Source organism: Drosophila obscura, unplaced genomic scaffold (assembly GCF_018151105.1).
Source record: "Drosophila obscura isolate BZ-5 IFL unplaced genomic scaffold, ASM1815110v1 contig_17, whole genome shotgun sequence".
Taxonomy (NCBI): Eukaryota; Metazoa; Arthropoda; class Insecta; order Diptera; family Drosophilidae; genus Drosophila; species Drosophila obscura.
In genome coordinates, this window is record NW_024542757.1 from 1,047,692 (window position 1) to 1,066,832 (window position 19,141).

Consider the following 19,141-nt stretch of genomic DNA (forward strand, 5'->3'; position numbering starts at 1 on the left):
GGTCGTTGATTTGACGATATATCGGTGGGTTGAACAATCGATGAAACGATCGTGCTATGCAGCCCTAGGCGGAAGTGAGCACCAGTTTTTAAGGTCGTATGACACTTTAGTTAACTTTAGAATCTGAAAGACTTCAGCTTGGCACAAAAAGTATCAAACCCACACCTGTTCGACTGATAGCCGGGAGACGTGACTGGATACCAATTCCTAACTCGTGTTTAGTCAGTGACTAATAGTCACACACTAGCCATCACCATCTCTTAGATATGAGAGGTAATTAAGAGTAGTGTCATACGAACAGTAGGAATGACAAACTGAAACATCGATTGGCATCAGCTGATGGCAAACGCTCGTTTTGCAACACTGCACATAATCTCCGCAACAACAAATAAGTTGAGGCTAATTTATAAAACGCCGAATAAACTTCTAAAGGAAATTTACAATGCAACACACACTCAGACGTTGCCTGGGGATGGCCCAGACGCCCCTGTTACGCCTGCATTCTAATCCCATCGCCGTCGCAACGAGAAGATCATTCGCATCAGTGCCACAGGAGGAAAACAAAAAAGAACAGGAGGAGAGGTGCAACCGTAATCATTTGCCGCGCCTTATGGACTTTCCGGAGGTTGTGTGGCCCTCGGCGTTGAACACTATCAAGAACTGGATCACCATCCAGTTCATCATCCGGCCCTACTTCGACAGCGAGTTCCAGCTCAAGGATTTCATTTTCGGCGCTAAGCAGGCACTGCAGGTATGTATGGACTAGACAATGGCTAGTCATTTAACGGAGGTCTAACTCGAGTTTCTCCCAGGTGGTCTCCTCCAAACTGATGGGCGGCGAGCTGGATGCCTTGGACAATTTGGTTTCAACCGATGCCATTGCCGAACTGAAGCCCGTGATACAGAAACTGTCGATGTCGCAACGCAGGCAGCTGGAGATCAAAGAGAGTGACATCTACCTCTCGTTCCCCTACCAGGTGGGCATCATGTTCGACGAGGCCAACGACAAGCTGCAGAAGCGCTTTGTTGAAGTCACCATGGTATTTCATGTGATGCGAGGACTGTCAGAGATGCGAGAGCGCGGCGAGGAGATACCATGGAACATGGGGTTCGTGGTGCCGTTCATTTTTCTAACAGACCCCTTGGACTGATGCCTTTCCATTTTCATTGCAGAACTCTGCCAGAGTACCAGGACAAAGTCTTCATTTGCAACTATCGCTTCATCAAGGAGTTCACTGCTGGCCAGCATTCAGACTGGACGATCAATGTGGCAAATCACTTCAGGGCGATTGATCTGATCAACGAAACCAAATAACAAAAGCCCCAGCCGCAGTGCAGCTACATTTGTTCGTTAAGCCCTAGTTGATATTCGTTAGCTCATCCGCATCCACCTTCCACGTTGGAATAAAAGTTTTGTTTTGCCGCATTTAAGGTATACAAAAATTAAATTTTTAATTGTGGAGCTTCTGATTTTAAATTAAATTCATGTGAAATGAGTTGTTGACCGCGGAGAGCGGACTCCCGCTTAGTGGTGCTTCTTCGCCGCCGCCTCGTACTTGGACCTGTAGATGCCCTTCGCGTCGTACTTGTCGAGCAGCAGCTTCCACTCGCCGGGCTTGTTGACGCGCAGGAAGTTGATCACCTTCTCGGAGTTGCGCCGCTGGGCGGCGGTGCACTTGGAGCAGTCGGATTGCAGGGCGTCGGGCAGCAGGCGCTTCAGCTCGCGGCCATCGGGCGTGCATGGGCCCTTCTCCATCAGGCACTTAAGGTAATTGTTTAGCACGCGGTTATTGCCCAGCACCTCATCCACATCCACATTGTCGAATTTGGCGGTGTACTGGTCCGGAGCGGCGGCCGCCAAGCCGGCGAGCACGCACAACACAATGGCCAGCGAAGCTTTCATCTTGACGAGTGCTGTAAAAGCAGGAGGAGAATTTTGGGTTAGTCCCCAAATTCTGGTAATGGCAAAGCAAATACAAATTAGACCCCCTGCTGCCATTGTTTGCCTGATGCATACAGCGGCGATTGTTCGGAGTGCAAATAATTTGGAATGGTTTCCTGGAATGGTCGACTTGGCCAGACTCTGCTTATCTGGCATCGGTTTGAACATGCAAATCTATTCGCCGCCGCCCAGGCTACGAGAGTGTTTTATGTTTTTGTCTGAATGTGGAAAGAATCATCTGAGGTGATCATCGCGATGAGTCGCCCGATGGCGGAGCGTAGCCCACTTTGTCATGCATTATTAATGGCCCTTGGCATATATATCGCATATGCATACTAATTGGTGTTTATTTTAATTTCGATATTTTACACAGAAGATTTCACAATTTCTCAATAGCCGAAGACCACGTCGCTGCTTGTCTGTTTTCCCCCCTCTCCGCTATCCACTGCTCTACTCTACCCTACTCCACTCTTCTGGCTATGCAAATCAGTGCAGCCATGTCACCCCAAACTCTTGTTTTAACGGGCGCAGTGCGGCCAGGGCTTGGTCCAAAATTTACGCAATAAGTGTGGACCCCAAGTCGGGGTCCCAGCCTGATTTCAATTGATTTCCTCGTCTCTTTTTTGTTTTCTTTTTGGCACTCAACTTTACTACTGGTGGTGCGAGTACTAAACACGCTTGTCACTGGTTGTTTTACTTTACTTTACGCTACTCACTTCTTATTTGGCTGATCGGTGGCTTTGGGCGGAGATTGCGCTGTGGTGCGTACAACGGTGCAGCTTTGATTGCGAGCTGTTAGCCTGTTTAGCTGACTTTTATACTAAGGAGCTTTAACGGCTCATACACTACACTGAGCGCAAGTCCCAGCAGCGCAGCCCGCCCGCTCGCACGGAGCTTTCGCATGGGGAACCGGATTTTCGATGACTGACTTAAGGTTTTTTCAGCTGAATTTTTCGGCAAGCAGTCAAACAGTCCACTCCACCAGTTCATAGGGTGGAATGGAAATGGGAGTTTTATCTGTGAACTCCCCATGCCCCTGCCCCTGCCCATTCTCACTGCTTTTTGTTTATTTAATAGTTACATTTTTTTTCATTTTTGGCGGCTCTCACGTACAAAATTCGTAAGAAAAACATTGACGTACGTGAAAATATAAATTTAAATGTTGATTTTGCCAGTCCGTGCCGAGTTTCGAGCTGGAGTTAGACAGAGCCAAGAGCCAAGAGCGAAAATCTGAGCGTGCAGAGCGGACAGCGGAGATCTGGAGACACTCACAGATCTGGCTCTGAGTCTGGTCTCTGACTCTGACTTAGTTTAACGATCGCATTTAGTTGTTTCTGGTGCTGGTGCTGTTTTTTCTGTGTTGTAATCGCTTTTATGCATTTCCATTTCCCTTTTAATTATCTTTCGGATCATGGATCGCACGCACCAGTCTACACCCGAACACATTGCGAAAGCTTTAGCTACGATTCACTTCAACTGGTCTCAGCGATCGGGATTTACCCCACTGCATTGGGTGGACATACATACTTTTTGACATCTTAGCCATGGTTAGGGGGTTTTTCCGCCGTATTTGCCAGATATTTAGCTTCGACGGTCGGTCGGTACACTGTACATGGGACATGCTAATGGACTCGGAACTCGAGCTCAGACTGATAATTCTAGCCGCTTTGGGGGCAACAAAATTAACAATTAACTATAAAAAGTAAAAATACACTTTATATTCGTTTAATTATGTACTTTCGCAGCTTTTATGGCACCATGTCACTGATAATGACGCAGGCGATTCTAGAAAAAGCGAAAATTATCAGGCATATGAAGACGATCTGCTGGTGCTGCTGGCTGAACGGATCAGCTGGACACGCAGCGAAAAGGTTGATAAATCACCTCGACCGGTGCTGACCCGACTCTCCACTTGTGATATAACATCCGAACCAATTATACAAACAACTTTCGGCTTGTTTGGCTGCGATTACCATTCAAATTGGGGCATCCTTTGCCTCAAGCGCGCATACACATATATATTTCGATTTATGCAAATCAAGAGTGATCGGGAAAGGAAAAATAAACGGTCAACACACGACACCGTTGGCAGGCGAGTGTGGCGAGTGTGGCGAGTGTGCGCGAGAGGAAGCGAGACAAAGGGTTGGGGTTGCTTACCTTGAAACCACATCAGGGCATCAGCCAGAGAGAGGGAGAGAGACAGGGGGAATGTGCAAAAAAAGTTCAGGTTCAGGAAAGATGAAAACAAGATGAACAAAATCAAGTAAAATCAAGTAAAATAAATGTAAACAAGATCCATGGATCATCGAAGCATTGAATGCCCTTTCAGACCATTTAACATTCCACAGGACCAAATGGTTTCGATCCAAATATTCAACAGTTTAGGCAGATTTAGAAAACAAAAGCGTAAGTTTTCGAAACAATAAACGAATATACGGGTTGGACTATGGACCATGATTCTTTCCAAGCGTTGCAAGTGACTGATCAAAATGTTTCGACCCTTTTCGAGGGTATTTAAAACCACAAGATACACAGAGCAAGAAGAAGAGGCTGAAGAAACAATGACAGCAAAAAGTTAAATGTACAGATTGAATAAAGCGCAAAATAAATCTTCCACTTGGTACGTGCCCAAGTTTTCATTGTCATTGCGAGCTGCTGCCACCACACAAAAAGCGAGGCGAATCAAACAAAAGCCGCGACCTCAAACCCGTCAACACGGCAAAGGTGGTGGGCGACAGAGGGATCGGAGGAGGAGGAGGATTATCACTGTGGCTTAGATGGGACTAATGTCTGGGATGGGCTTCGTCTTGGGCTTGGGCTTGGGCTTGGACAGGGCTCTCCTCTGACAGATAAGGTGAAATGGGGCACATTCAGTTTTCAACTTAATCGTATTTTATATAAAAGAAAACAACTGATAAGTGCAGTGGCAGCATCAGGAGCGGCAAGCCGACCGCACCTCTAGCCTAAAACTATAAGTATTTCTATGTATGTATGTATGTATGTATGTATGTATATTGTATGTACACTAGTCCAGCAGTCGCATCTCAATCATCGCCTAAATCAGAGACTATTTGACAGCCTCATCAGAGTCTTGGCCGCATTGCGTAAGGTGGCGATCGGTTGTCGGAAACACCGTTTCAAGGCAGGCGTTTGTGGAGCCGCGGCCGCAGATCTTGCGATAGAGATCCACGTAACTGAGATCGCCCCAGGCCACACGGATCACTTTAAGGGCGCTCCACAGGGCGAGCAGCAGCAGGAGAGCCATGCAAGGCGCCTGCGCGTGGGGCAGCACCTTCGAATTGATCCACATCAGCCCAAGCACAAAGTCGGGCAGCTCACCCATTTCCTGGAAAAGTTCAATGGGGGTTGGGTTGGGTTGGGTATCAGTGTCAGTGTCAGGGAAATTTCCATGTACTGGAGAGGGCTGTTTCCACTTACAAACTCATACCAGAAGGTGGGCAGCAGCATGTTGCTAAACTTGCTCAGTCTCGGGCTGTAGGAGGAGAGATTCGGAATGGGTATGTTCGACTGGAAGCGGTACTTCTCGTTGACAGGTATGCCTGTGGTGGGCTCCATCAGCATGTATGGCTCGTGCTCCTCGGCATTCGGATTGTAGCCCTCGTAGTGCTCGCTCCAGTTGTAGCTGCTGCCATAGAAGTGGGGCGCCGAGAACGCCGATGGGGCATCATCTGCCACAGCGACAGAAATGTTAGAAATAATACCCTAGAATCCCTTGAATCCCCACCGCTAGTCGATCGCCACTTACTTATCACACACTTGGAGACGTCGAACATCCCTTTGTGCAGCTTGGATCCGTAGGTGGTGTCCATGCACGGTGGGGGCTCCTTGTCCGGCTGCAGCAGCAGGTAGCGGTAGGTGTCGAGACCGGCGTAGCGCTGCGGACGCTGATAGATGAGGGGCAGGACGCGGCAGGACTCGATGGCAACGATATTCAGCGGTGTGTCTGGCTGCAGGAAGGGCGGGAAGAGCGAGTTGTCGTGAGCGCCGCTCACGTTGTAGGGGCAGGAGTCGTCGGACCACTTCTCGCTGCGCGGCACCTGCTCTTTGATGATTTGCTCCCCGTTGAGCGTCTCGATGCGGAAGAAGTTATCGATGCCCTGCTCCGGACCAATGTTCACCGTGTACACCTCCTCCTTGTCCTTGAGAGCCTGCGGGTGGAAGCGTTTCAGCACGTAGCCAAGGGAGATGCAATCGCGCCACTTACATTGTACAGCGGCCCGCAGTTGGCGGACACCGCGAAGGGCAGTAGGTTGGAGACCAGCTGCAGGGAGGGACGCGTGAACTCCCAGAGGAAGTAGTAGACGGAGCCTCTGATGAAAAGGTCCTCGAACCTGGTGATGGTATCGAAGCCCAGCCTCGATAGCGGCGACACGTGGCTGAATTTGGCCGCCGCCCCCAGTAGCACGTTGTTGGGCGATATGATCGTCCAGTTGAGGACATCGGGGGCGACGCTCTCCTCGGGCAGGAACTGCACATGCCGGTAGCGATTCTTTCGGTACGTCACACTGGCCTCGTTGCGACTGAGGACGTCGTTGAAGCCCACGATTTTGTAGACGATCGGTCCGATCTGGGCCACTTTCAGCCGCTTGTCGCGCCCGCTTTCGAACTCGGCAGCGTTCGTCACGTTGAACATGTAGCTCTTGAGCTTACCAAACGGAGAGTTCACCCAGCTGTCCATGGTGGGCATCTCCTGGCGGAAGCGGACATGCTCCCTGGCCACCACCAGGCGGTAGTCGCACATGCAGGACAGCACAAACAGATAGAGGCTCGACAGGCCGAACAACACGTAGAGAGCTACCCTCAGCTTCTGTCCGGTCTTCATTTTGGCTGGCTGGCTGGCTGGCTGGCTTAGAGATCTGGGTACCAAGGCGTATGGTCAGATGGAGACGTCCGTTCGGGGGAAAACACGCGATCTGTTTGACTCGAAACTAAGCGCTTTGGCCAGCGGAACGCAATGAAATGAAAACAAAATATATAAAATCAAAATAACGGAAAGGCTATCAGCTAAGCCCTCGAGCTGGAGCTGGAGCTGGAGCTGAATCTAGTGCTGATTCGGCTGCCTGGCTCCCGGCTGCTCCCGCTCTGGGGAACAGCAGCGATAATGGGGGATCTCTGACCCGATCGTACAATTCACGCACATTCCAATTAAAACTCTATGCTGCCAGATAAGCAGTACCTAAGGGAGTCAGTCTGCACTGAAGTGGACTGTCCTGCCATTCGGAAGCTCAATCTGTCCGGTCCGGCAAGGTCCGCATGACGTCTCATTGGATCACCTGTTGCCATTCAGGTGGTGACAGTGCCAGTTCCAGTCCCCCCCCTGCGTGGATTCACGGCTAACCTCGGTCGTTGGCAGGTGGAGATTGCCTGCACTTGACTGGGAGACCGCCGCCCTGGGGTCGCAGCAGAGGCTGCCTTATCAGGCACAGACAGACGCAGACGGCACTCCGCTTATCAGTCCAGCGGGCAGCAGAACGTGCAACGAAACAAATGACTGGCCATTAAAGTCTGTCCCGGCTTTGGTCTGCTCTGGTCCAGGCACAGTGATCCGCAATCGCAATCAATGGAATTCAGTATTAATAGACGCTTGAATGGCCATTCTGCAGAATCCGGTCTGGCTTGTGTTTGTGTTTGTGTCTGTGTCTGTGTCTGGAGGTCTTCAATGCATCCAATCGAAAGTAAACAAACTAAGTTCCAAAATCTGGCATTCTGAGATGAATTCTGCTGATAGGCGGCGGGCCCTCATAATTTATTACATTTTAAATTTCCATTTAATGTTTCATGTACATATGTATGTATTTCTGTGTGTGTTCTGGGTTATGTGGGATGACCTCGCAGCCACTTTAAGCCTTTATAGAAAGGGAACTCGGACATCAACATCAACTGATGCAGAGATAGAGCTAATCTGTCGCGGGTTTAGTTCTCGTTTTCGCTTTCACTTGATCTCGGTGCATGCGAGGCACACTTGGGATGCATACTTTTGGGATCGAACCAGAGATTCTAGAGCAGGAAAATATGTCCCAAGGGTGCATCTAGTGCACACAGGGACATATATGTATCTTGTTATGCTGAGCGCATACTGAGCGCCTACTGAAGTGGAGGGGCATCAGGTAAAACCATTTGTCATTCCTATAGAAGGACTCAGATCTAGGCAGCATTCGCTTGCATAGTATTCCATAGTCATTCCAGAAATCATCATCAAATATTTGTAGGTATACGGTATATGTTCTGAAACATCCTTCGTTGCATACTTTTGGGTTTCCTTCCAACCGATTCCGGAACTGATTGCCAGTTGAAGTCAATAAAATCTTGAATGTGCAGCAATAAAGCAGTTATCGATGGCATAAACAAATTTTCCACTTGGATGTTGTTCTCGCAGCATTTATTTGTTGTTATTTCAATTCAATTCCTTTGTTTTGGGAGCCCACCAAATATTCTATAGCTAATGGATAGGATAGCCAAATAGAGCTTAGGCTAACAAACATTTGCAGTTTGGATTCAGTTTGAGCTTATGTGAAGGGGGAATGGGGAATGGGAGGGGTAGGGGTAGGGGTAGGGAATTCCGGTCTATGGCTAATTAAAATAATATCGTAATTTATTGCATATTATACAAATACGAGTACATATGTACATATGTAGGGGTATACTTGGGACTGATAATGAAGCACATTTGTATGGAGGACGGAACATTGCTTTATTTTTTATTTGAGAAACGTTTCGGGTTTTGTGACTTGATTGTCTTGACATCGAATTTCAACAAGTGGTTAATGGGGGGTACTGGTATGGGGGGTGGGGGCATATTAATTCAGTTTTGGTATAACAAATCCAAGTTTAAGCTAAGTCGAAGCTTTGAGCCTTACAGCGATCATCACGACTGTTGCGTAGGACTACACATCATCTTATTTCATCTCATTTCATCTCATCAGAATTTCATAACGATTACTTACAAAGTTAACCTACATACAATACAATAGATACAGATACAGATACAAATACAGATACAAATACAGATACACATACAAAATACATACAAGTCTTCCCAGCTCCATTTGTTCTAGACTACAGACACTCACACACACCACCAAACGGATCAGATCGAATCAGATCAGACCAATTGATGGCGGGGGATGGGGAGGGGTTATGGGAAGGGAATGGGCTAGTCCCAGTTACCTATCTACACTTAACTAAGACACCCAGAGACCCCTCGACACCTCAACTGATCATCCAAATCATAAATCATCCAAAGAGCGACAATCTCTAGTATCTGGCGGGCTGGGTGTCCTTGTTCTGCTTCTTGTTCATGTCCACCTGTGCGGTGGCCAGGTAGTTGGAGCCCTCCAGATGCAGGGTGCTCTGCCGGTGAGAGTTGCGGATCAGGCAGAACGTCGACAGCAGCAGCAGGGCCACCCCCAGGGCGAACAGACCGACAATCAGGGCCACACGAATCTTGGGCGGCACCTGCTCGGCGAAGCGCATCAGATCGGTGACATCGTTGGGCAGGCTGTCGATCCCCTCCTCGAACCACAGAATGGGGAAGATGATGTCCGGGAAGTTGGCCACTTGCTTGATGTCGAACACCTGGCTGACGGCCAGATTGATTTGGATGCGAGCCCGAGCACGCAGCGTGGTTCCCATTTTCTATGTGGGTGGTGGGTGGCACAGAGATTTGGCATAGTTAGAGGAGAACTGCAAGGAGGAACGGGGCATTCCCTTACCGGCTGCACATCCATGAAGAACTGATGCTTCTCCTTCTCCGGGGGCGAGATTCCCTCCACCTGTGTCCGCAGGCTGTCGTCGCCGAGATAGAAATGGGGGAAGCTTAGCATGATGGGCGAATCTGCAGGGGAGAGCCAGATATTAGTGTCGGCAAAAGAGTCGGCATTGAGTGCGAAGGGGGGCAGTACCGTATTGACACAGCGAGACGTTGAAGAGGCCGTTGGGGGAGCACGAGGGCTGGCCGGCGGGGCAGAAGCACATGTTCTCCGGGTGGCTCTCGACATCGGCAAAGACCCACTCGGGTGGGGTGAAGCGATAGCCGGGCACCTCGTTCGAGGTCATCACCTCCTTCTCGAAGACCAGCGGCATCAGGCGGCACAGATCCTTGTCGTACACATGCAGCACACGGTCGTGGTCGATGTGCGGTGGGAAGATGGAGCCGTCGGTGCCGTTCAGGCTGTTGCACGCATCGGTGGTCCAGTGGGCCAGATGGGTGCGACCGTTGTACTGGTCGATAATGCCGTACTTCTCGATGTCATCCACGCCCGTGTTGACGGTGACGCGGTCGGAGGAGGTGCCGTTCTTGCCGTACAGCAGGCCAAACTCCTCGTACGGCAGCTTCTGCTCCTTGGGCACCACATCCTTGGCCAGCTTGAGCAGCGGATCCTCGTAGCCCCAGAGCAGCTGTCCCACGGACACCTGCACGAACGGCTTGATCTTCAGAATGTCCATGATGCTGGCCATGGCCAGGCGCAGGAATCTGGGAGAGGCAAGATCGGGGTTAATCAGCTAGCTGGAGGCCACTCCCAGGGGCACTCACCTGGCCGCATGCTTGCTTTGGGAGGTGGCACTCAGCATGGGAATGTTGGGCACAATCACCACGTCATCTTCGGGGCCCACGGACAGATCTTCGCGGAACGAGTAGATCTTGCGCAGATTGTAGCTGAGCGTGCCATTGTCATTCTCCACGATGTTCACCTTTTCCCAGCTCTCGCTGCAAGTGCGTGATGGAGGTGCGGATGGCGGAGGGGGAGTGGTGTGGAGTGGAGAGATGATCGTGTTAACATTGACGTTTAGATTCTGTTAAGAGATCACTTACCTGTAGACATAGGGACCCACCTCATCGACAATGGCCTTGGAGCCATTGCTGAGAAAGTCATCGGCATTGGTCACATTGTAGATGTACAGGCTGATGTGGGGCTCCACCGGGGGCTTGGCCCACCAGCCGAAGGTCTTGGCGCCGGGACGCAGTGCCACCATGCGGTCCACAATGGCATTGATCAGCACGGAGAACTCGCAGGCGACCAAAACGCCTCCCACTATCAAAACTGACGCAATGGCGATCGTAATCCCTGGGAAACCAAAGCGAATTAATCAACGAAACGATTGCACAGCGATTGCATAAATCACTGGATGATTGGGATGAGTCAGACAGGCACGCTGGAGGGGGGGGAAAGGTGGGAATCGAGACAAATATTTGAGTTGGCACTCTGGGACTGGGACTGGAACTGGGACCACTCGGCATAAATATTTATATATCGAACGAATAGAACGAACACTCGCCTCGCATATTGTGGCACATGAATCATTTCTCCACTGACCCTTTGACCTTATACACTTTGCTATCCAATTAGCAGCTATACAGTTTACAACATCCGATGCACAGAGATACTACGATCCCCAATTAGTTGTGATTGAATAATTATCGTTTAATTACAGAAGTGGCAGAAGCGCCAGAACTGGAATCTCCACGCTAAACTACAGCGATCAGATCCAGAACTGGAACCAGAACCAGAACCAGAAATAGAACCAGATGCCAGTCCTTGGAAATACATTTGCACACTACGCAATAGTCGCCTCTATCCAGAAGGTAGAGAAAGGGGGGAATGGGATGGGATAGTTATCGCTACTTGGGTAAAGTAAATAAAGTTCCAAGTTTATCCTCTGCGTACTTTCAGCGGAATCAATTAGAAATTCAAAAGCGAATACCTGTATAACCAGTCATAGGAACAAAGCAAAGCAAAGCCACCGCAAACTATAGAGCAAAATCAAGAATCAGGCACGGCACGTGGAGTTATATATACATACATATATATTTTATACGATATATGGACGGATATTGGATGAATCGCCTTGGTTAGGTCGGTCAGTCGATGGTTCCACCTCCCATTGGGTTGTGAATAAATTGTGTGACGGGAAATTATTACACAAAATAAATCAATACGGAAATCCATATGGAAATGTGTTCTTGGGGTAGGGGAGGGGGAAGGGAAGAATGCTGTTGGCTAATCAGATGCTAATGGCAGTGGGGAAACTCTGGGATCGGATCCCTCACACTCATTCAATCTATACTTACACCATTTTCTCAGATACGTGCTGGACAGTTTGGTGCACAGTTTGTGTTTGGGGCCGTTCATGTTGGGGCTGTTATTGGAGTCGTTGTGTGGTTTCAAGAGTAGACCGCCTTGCAGTTGTTAACTAGAAAAGCAAATTAAAATTATATAAAAGAAAGATCAAGCTGGGGGGAACCTAGAGATGGATAAGCTGTAATACCGGTTAAGTTAAGTTGATAATCTATAATTATCGGGCACAAGCCAGGTAAACAGGATTGCAATCATTCAATAAAGTTCTAGACGACATTGGGGCCTCGATGCTGGAGCTGATGATCGAGCGATCAACGATCAGCGATCAGCATTCACGATCGCCATCATGATCAACATCTTCTGTTTTGTTTGTGCTTCTTTTACTCCACTCTTTGCACATGTTTACCTATGTATGTCTAGTATCCATGGCTTGAAGAGACAACAAGATGACAGTGGAGGAGAGATGCCCCGACTTTGGCCCAGACCTCAGACACGTTGCGGGGCGTGTTAGCCTTGTGGGGCTTGACAACGCTCGAGCAGTGGCTGTGGCTGTGGCTGGCCAAAAGCTGATTTATCAGCGATGCTTTTTCGACACAAAACAAAACAGACAGCGAGCAAAAGCGATCTGCAATCTTGTTTTGGTTGTTGGCGTTGTTGGCTCTGGCTGTCTCCAGAACCTTCGAGTCAGCACAACGACTCTTTTGGCTGGGGCTCTTTTGTGGCGCGGATAATTGCCCGGGTCTGTCAATGAGACTCTCGTACGAGAGTACTGCGCTGCGCCCTTCCTGGCAGGGACAGACCTTGGCTGCCGTTCAGCTCGGTTCAGGCAATTAAGCACTTTTTAATGGACTGACAGACAGGCTCCAGCTTCAGCTTCAGCTGCAGCTCCCTTCTCTCCCGTCACTGACGCTGAGAGGTTTCGCATATAACGAATGTTGGTATGAAACCTTGACCGAGGCCAGGGCTGTGCTGTGCTCAGCTTGGGCATACATAACTATATGAATACATATATATTTTTAATATTCGGACTCGTGCGTAAACAGCAACGATTTTATTATTGACAATTCCAGGCAGACAGCCCGCAAGCCATTATTCATATTCATAAACGGAACACAACGCAGCCAAATGGGATCCGGCTAATGGTTTGGGCCATTTGCAGGCGTCGCACGGTCGTACACAATAGAAACGAAAATAAAACGTTTTAATTGCCTCACTCGATCTGGCGATCCGCAGAGATCATTCTCAGCTCAGAGTCAAGTGCATACAAACTGCTGTCGTTTATCGGCATGGGCGCGAACGAGCCAATCTGGAACTCCAGTGGGAGATCACTGCTTGGGCACGTTCACACCTTCCATTCCATTCCATTCCGCTATTCGGAAGAACGCACTGAGAACTTGAGAACCAGACGCGACTCGGACTCTCAAATTCTTTTGATGCTCTGCGGAAATGGTGGCCTACACAACCAGTTTTGATGTTTTCGCTTTACGGTTTCGGCCAAAAAGCATTAAACTTTGTACTTTGGGCCCTGGCCAGCAGCACACACACCACACCACACGCACACCACCTCCCTCCCCACTTGCCAACAACTGAGTGGCTACAAAGTTTTTTCGTATTTTCGTATTTTTTTTTTTTTTTTAGTATTTGCCGAGTTTACTGCGCTCACAAGGTCGAGCTGGCCCGACTCCAATATCTGTGTGCTTGTGATATTTGTGTTTTGTGTGTGTTTTGCATTGGATCCACCATTGTTGGCTCTGGTCGACCGATGCCCATTGAATACCAATTAACCCATAATTATTTCAAATGATTTTCGGTGACAACCGTCATCGAGCCATAAATCAGTGAATTCCATCAGGAATTTCATTTTCTGTTTCTGAGTACACCAGTAATTTCTGTTCTGCTCGCTGCTTGCTGTTTGCTGCTTGCTGATTGTGCGCTTTGTTCGCGGACAGTGCTTAGGGCCCTGGGTGATTATATAAAAAACTTTTCAGCATTACAAATGTTTACAAAGAACGAGGAACGAGGAATGTGAATGGCATGGAGTCAACTGGAGATGCAGTGTGACTCAGTGTCTTGGTTCTCGGCAAATTACTGTTGTGTTACTAACAGAGAAAACTTGAGCTACTGCGTCTCGCATCCCCAAGAAGTATGCAAGTAAATGGAGTGACTGCAATGAGTGGGGGCTGGACTGGGAAATTCTAGATATAAACAGCAATCCAAACACCTTGTTATGAGAATCACATCACAGCCAGATTTCAGCAGTTTTGGCATTCCATTCCATTCCAATGAAATGCGATAACTGATGTAATCATTTTACTTTTTGTTGATTCGCAGCTCGCTCGCTCGCTGTTGGAGTTGTTGGAGTTGTTGGGAGCTGCTTGCTCTTTCAGCTGTTCAATTAGCAGCTAACGTGTTGTGTTTAACGTGAAATCGCCAGCCAAGTGTTGGCTTTGCTTTAATCTCTTCCATGTGTATGTTTGTATGTGCGAGCATGTGTTGGATATGTTATATGGCTTAGACAGAATCCCAACTTCAATAGAAATTTACTTTCTAAACACACGTTTTTGTATGCATTGAACTGAAAGCGGAATCTTGGCGAGCACATCCGCTGCTGCTGCTGCTGCAGCTGGTGCTGATCAGCTTGGCAGAGCTCTTGGATTGAAATGAAGTAAAGGCGAAGACAACGTGGAGTCGAGTCTCATAATTTCACTGTGTTTAAGTGTTGCACAAATAAATACAAGCGGTAGCAGCTACTTATTTTAAACAATTACCCTGACCCAATTTCAGAGTTGTGGCTGTGCCTGTGGCTGTAGTTGTAGTTGTTGCCTCTGTTGCTGCCGCTGTGACACTGGCCTGGCCAAAAAGCAACCGAACTGCTGACAAAATTCGCTTTGCCTCTTTTTGATAATACAAAATGAAATGATTTTTAAATTTTTGTGCGTTAAACAATGCTTGGCACTGCTGTTGTTGTCAATGGCGTGACAGACATGTGCGGCGGGGCTCATCTTGGAGTTTCAGTAGGTCAGTTTTGGTGGCAATTACCCCAGTGACAGGCACAGGTACAGGGGCAGGTACTAGTGCATGGAACAGACCATAACAACAACAGTAGAAGAGAGAGAGAGAGAGAGAGACGGAGACAGCAGAAGTACAAAGTGTTGTTTGCCTTTTTGCTTTCGCAGTGAAATGTGTCAACGGGCAACGGGCAAAAGCAAAGACAAAGCCTGGCAATTGTCACCTCAATTTTATGACCAACTTGGCAACGAAATCAAGCAGCAACTTCAGAAAAAGAGCCACAAGACAAGATAACATATACCCCCCGTCGTCGCGTCGTATATGTATGATGGAAGATGATGATTCAAAGCTTTTACTCTGGATTGGATGGGTTGCTGTTGCTGGTGCTGCTGCTGCTTGCTGCTGCTGGTGCAACCTTCACATAATCGCCATCGTTATGTGGTCAAAGAGAGCTTTCGCGGCAACTCTTCACTTACATACGATTATTTATGCATTTATTTAGTTTTATTTGATTTCTGTGGGGTTTTCTGCCCTGGACACACGCTTCATTTTGATTTTTGAATTTTGATTTTGGATCTTGTATGTGTGGTGTTTTTTTTTTTTGAGTAAACTTTTTATTTGATTTCGTTTTGAGTCGCTGCTTCGTGGCAGCGCCAATCAGCGCTCTGTGCAGAGCGAAAATTTCACTTTTTCCACACAAGTAATCATAAAAACTATGCACGTTCGTAAAATGCGCTTTTGGCAGGCAGGGCCGTAGACAACATTTAGCCGCTGCCGCTGGCTCCAGGGAAGGGGGGGAAAGAGGCATCATCAGCAGCAGCAGCAGCAGCCAGCCACAAAGCATAATTCAATGATTTTCCGCTTTTGTAGAGCTATTAAGCGCCCCGTCAAGCCATCGAGCCACCATGGAAGTGGTTTCATTTTGGCTGAGTGGGCAAGGTCTTGCTTAACGCTGAGACTGCGACGAGACTGCGACCGACCGCATCTATAAGGTTTATCAATGATCGATGCAGTGAGTAGCAACAACAAATGGACTTTTACTGCCGCAAAAGGCCTGGAATGTGAGTGCTACTGCCACACCACATCATACCATACCACAAACAATACACCACACACACTTGTTGCCGCTGGATTTTGTGAAAGACACACCAGAGACGCCAGGCAGACGCAGACCTGTCCAGCCAGAGAGGGGGACAGGCCACAAGCCGCAAGTCGCAATCCGCAGACATTTCAAAATAGTTATACTATTAACACACAGACAAGGCACTCAACTCACACGGGAGCCGGAATCGGAGTCGAAATTGGCCGTTTACACGGATGCAAGTTTAGTACGTACGGGCTGGGCTGGGCTGTTTTGTGGATAGATAGATTCTTAGGAGGGGGGGCTCCAAAATGTGGAACGCAACACCAAACCGCCGGCAAAAAATGTGCACGACTTGTACGCTCGTAAAGCCGCCGAGAAACTGAATTCGATGTCTTCGAGTGGCCCCACAACGTAAGATGTCGGGGCGGCGAAAGCTTCCACCTGAAGCTCGGCTTGGCTTGCTTGGCATTGCGACAAAGCGAAACTCGAAAACCTGATAAACAGGTACACCTGTGTGCGTATGTGCCTGCATATGTGTGGCAGCTCGGTAGCTGGGTGTGTGTGTGCGCTCAATAGGAGAGAGGCATACGCAAAAGCGAGAGTAAGCCAAGCAAGCGGCGCTCTGTGTGTGTGTGTGTGTGTGTGAGTGATGCATGACTTGAGCTTTTGCTCAATGCATTGCAAATGCATGCGATTGAAGCTTTTGGATATTCGAATAGACTGACTTCGATCGGCTCGAAATAAATGTTGCCTGTCGCTGCTCTCTCTCTCTCTCTCTCCCTCCCTCTTTCTGTTGCTTTTGGGGAATGGGTGGCGGCGACTGATAAAAACAAGTTTGTTGCCTTTGCATTGAAGTCTTTCGTTTTGGTTGCCTTTCGTTCCGTTTTATGTTGCACACAGAGACACAGACAGCGATCCCATTGATTGCCACACCAATACCAGTGGCAGCACTAAACGATTATGATATCTTGCTGTTGTTGCTGTTGTTGCAAATGACTCACTTGTATGGTGACTGTTGTTGTTGTTATTGTTTGTGGCAGCGGTTGCCAAACCCCCCAAACATCACAATAACGAAGACAGATCAAGTTGAAGCCACAGAATGTATGTATGTCTATATGCAATGCAAAAGTTGACAGCTCCAACGATCACACATTATTGTTATTGCCACTGAATGTTGCAGTTTCAGTTGGCATTGCGCAAGGTTTATGGGTTTCTTTTGTTTGTTGTTGTCTCCAGAATCGGAATCTTGCAAAAGCTTTCGTGCTTGAGCATAAACAGGCTTTTGGGAAATGCGCAAACGGTGGAAATAACACGCGACAAAAAACTTGTTGCATTTGCATAACCAATAACAGCGAGGGGAATCATTTCAGACCATGTCTAGGAAATGTGATTCAAGAAATTGTCCACTGGGAGAAAAACTTCAAAGAGAGCATGTTTTGAAAAGATAAGAAAGAGTTTTCCCACTCTCGATGAATCAGGAGGAACAGCGAGGGGAAATTTTTTCAGACTATGTCTAGGAAATGTCATTCAAGAAATTTAAAAGATGTGAAAGAGTTTTCCCATTTTTAATGAATCAGGCAGGGGAAAGTTCTGATGTCTGATGAGTATTAAACAAATAAGAATCATATCAATCTGACATATTCAGATAGAATTTTTGAGCTAGGATTCTACCTGATGTAGAACGGAAACGCTTGAAATTGAAATAATAATTCTAATGATCTTGAGTGCAGTACTTCTCCGGTCTTTGCCTCAACCGAACTTCAACTGTTGTACGAGTACAATAATTTTTCCGAAACCTCGCAAAAGCTATTGCTCAATCGCCGTAACAATAACTCTATAGTTAGAAGGCGAACCAAGACATTATCGCCTCAATGTGTTTGACATTCCACTCCAAGACCAACCACACACACGCACACACACGCACAAAGATATAGTGCTGTTGGACGGACCGACGTCGACCCGTATCCAATGCCTAACTCTACGACGACTTTGCATGCCAATAAGGCCAACCGGGTTGCATGCGACCTTTCTGTTTATGTAAACTGTCGTACAAAGTGGCGCAGTTTTGTTGTAAGTGATGCAATAAATAATAATAAAAGCACAGCAACAGCAACAATAACAACAACAAACGCATATGTAAATTTAAATGTTGTTGCGTGCCATCAATTGCCCCTGCCACCCCGCCGACGCACCACCTGCTGCCGCCATCACCACGCCACTACGCCATCATAATCAAAATTGGTTTTTCACTTACGGTACAGAACTTCGACCACCAGCATGGCCAATCCATCAGTCCCTTAAGGGGGGATCTTAAGAACTATCTTAGTGGTGACTGTAGATTTAGGATTGGCAGATTCTTGATGTCCGTTGATTGTGGAAAACTTTTCCTTTTTTTTGGAATTGTTTTTTTTTTGTGTATAAGAACTATATTTGGCACTTGACGACCCGCCAGCCTAGGTTACTGATAAGGCACCCACTTATTTCTACGTCAGCGCTGATAAGATCCCTGCGAGCGGGCATTTCAGGAAACGGGAACTGGAAGACAATCGAGATCGAGGGCACAGCTCTACATTCAGCATGATGGAAACGACTTTGCCTCCATCTTTACAGCTTTTTAAGGTAGTTTATGTTAGGGGCCCAAACAAACTACAGTAACTTAGTGCGCGACTGACTAAGAGCCACTTAAGTTGTCCGTTCCAGTCAAATACTCCGCCGTAAACTAGACTTTGAAGCGCAGCTCTTGAGACCTGCTCGGGGCGGAGACTACAGGCATTACAGGCAAAGGCAAACAGTATTGGAAAGCTATTAGCGGCACGGAACGATTAAATTAAACGATTGAGCCATTGGAAGCTTCATCCGCGTCATACAGCCTTCTAGAAAAACAAAAAGTTCAGAGAGGCTATCAATCGGGGGCTGATGCAAAACACGATGGAGCCGCCGCTGGAAAGCCCCGCGCCATACATAGTATAGGGAATATGACAGATTAATTGTAAACTCTTGACTAAACTG

The 19,141-nt window shown here is 47.9% G+C and overlaps 4 protein-coding genes across 8 annotated transcripts; 1 reads left to right on the forward strand and 3 right to left on the reverse strand.

Moving 5' to 3' along the window:
* Window positions 1-349: 349 nt before the first annotated feature.
* Window positions 350-1,455, forward strand: LOC111075553 (m-AAA protease-interacting protein 1, mitochondrial). The gene is made up of 3 exons (XM_022368899.2): window positions 350-751; window positions 813-1,108; window positions 1,174-1,455. The coding sequence occupies exons 1-3, from the start codon at window positions 443-445 to the stop codon at window positions 1,313-1,315; spliced, it is 747 nt and encodes a 248-aa protein (XP_022224591.1). The 5' UTR covers window positions 350-442; the 3' UTR covers window positions 1,316-1,455.
* Window positions 1,427-2,766, reverse strand: LOC111075555 (ejaculatory bulb-specific protein 3). Its single transcript, XM_022368902.2, has 2 exons — window positions 2,659-2,766; window positions 1,427-1,914 (listed from the first exon to the last, which is right to left on the reverse strand). The coding sequence occupies exon 2, from the start codon at window positions 1,901-1,903 to the stop codon at window positions 1,526-1,528; it is 378 nt and encodes a 125-aa protein (XP_022224594.2). The 5' UTR covers window positions 1,904-1,914; window positions 2,659-2,766; the 3' UTR covers window positions 1,427-1,525.
* A 2,088-nt stretch (window positions 2,767-4,854) lies between these two features.
* LOC111075549 (scavenger receptor class B member 1) lies at window positions 4,855-6,905 on the reverse strand. Its single transcript, XM_022368896.2, has 4 exons — window positions 6,168-6,905; window positions 5,709-6,111; window positions 5,381-5,631; window positions 4,855-5,288 (listed from the first exon to the last, which is right to left on the reverse strand). The coding sequence occupies exons 1-4, from the start codon at window positions 6,783-6,785 to the stop codon at window positions 5,010-5,012; spliced, it is 1,551 nt and encodes a 516-aa protein (XP_022224588.2). The 5' UTR covers window positions 6,786-6,905; the 3' UTR covers window positions 4,855-5,009.
* Window positions 6,906-8,635: 1,730 nt separating this feature from the next.
* Window positions 8,636-18,518, reverse strand: LOC111075537 (scavenger receptor class B member 1). 5 transcript variants are annotated; one of them, XM_022368879.2, is made up of 7 exons: window positions 18,387-18,490; window positions 12,033-12,154; window positions 10,776-11,028; window positions 10,497-10,670; window positions 9,865-10,436; window positions 9,676-9,797; window positions 8,636-9,598 (listed from the first exon to the last, which is right to left on the reverse strand). In XM_022368879.2, the coding sequence occupies exons 2-7, from the start codon at window positions 12,091-12,093 to the stop codon at window positions 9,218-9,220; spliced, it is 1,563 nt and encodes a 520-aa protein (XP_022224571.1). In that variant the 5' UTR covers window positions 12,094-12,154; window positions 18,387-18,490; the 3' UTR covers window positions 8,636-9,217. The 5 variants fall into 5 exon arrangements, with proteins under 5 accessions (XP_022224571.1, XP_022224570.1, XP_022224569.1 ...); XM_022368878.2 differs by lacking the exon at window positions 18,387-18,490 and adding an exon at window positions 16,390-16,512; XM_022368877.2 differs by lacking the exon at window positions 18,387-18,490 and adding an exon at window positions 16,385-16,512.
* Between the last annotated feature and the right edge of the window lie 623 nt (window positions 18,519-19,141).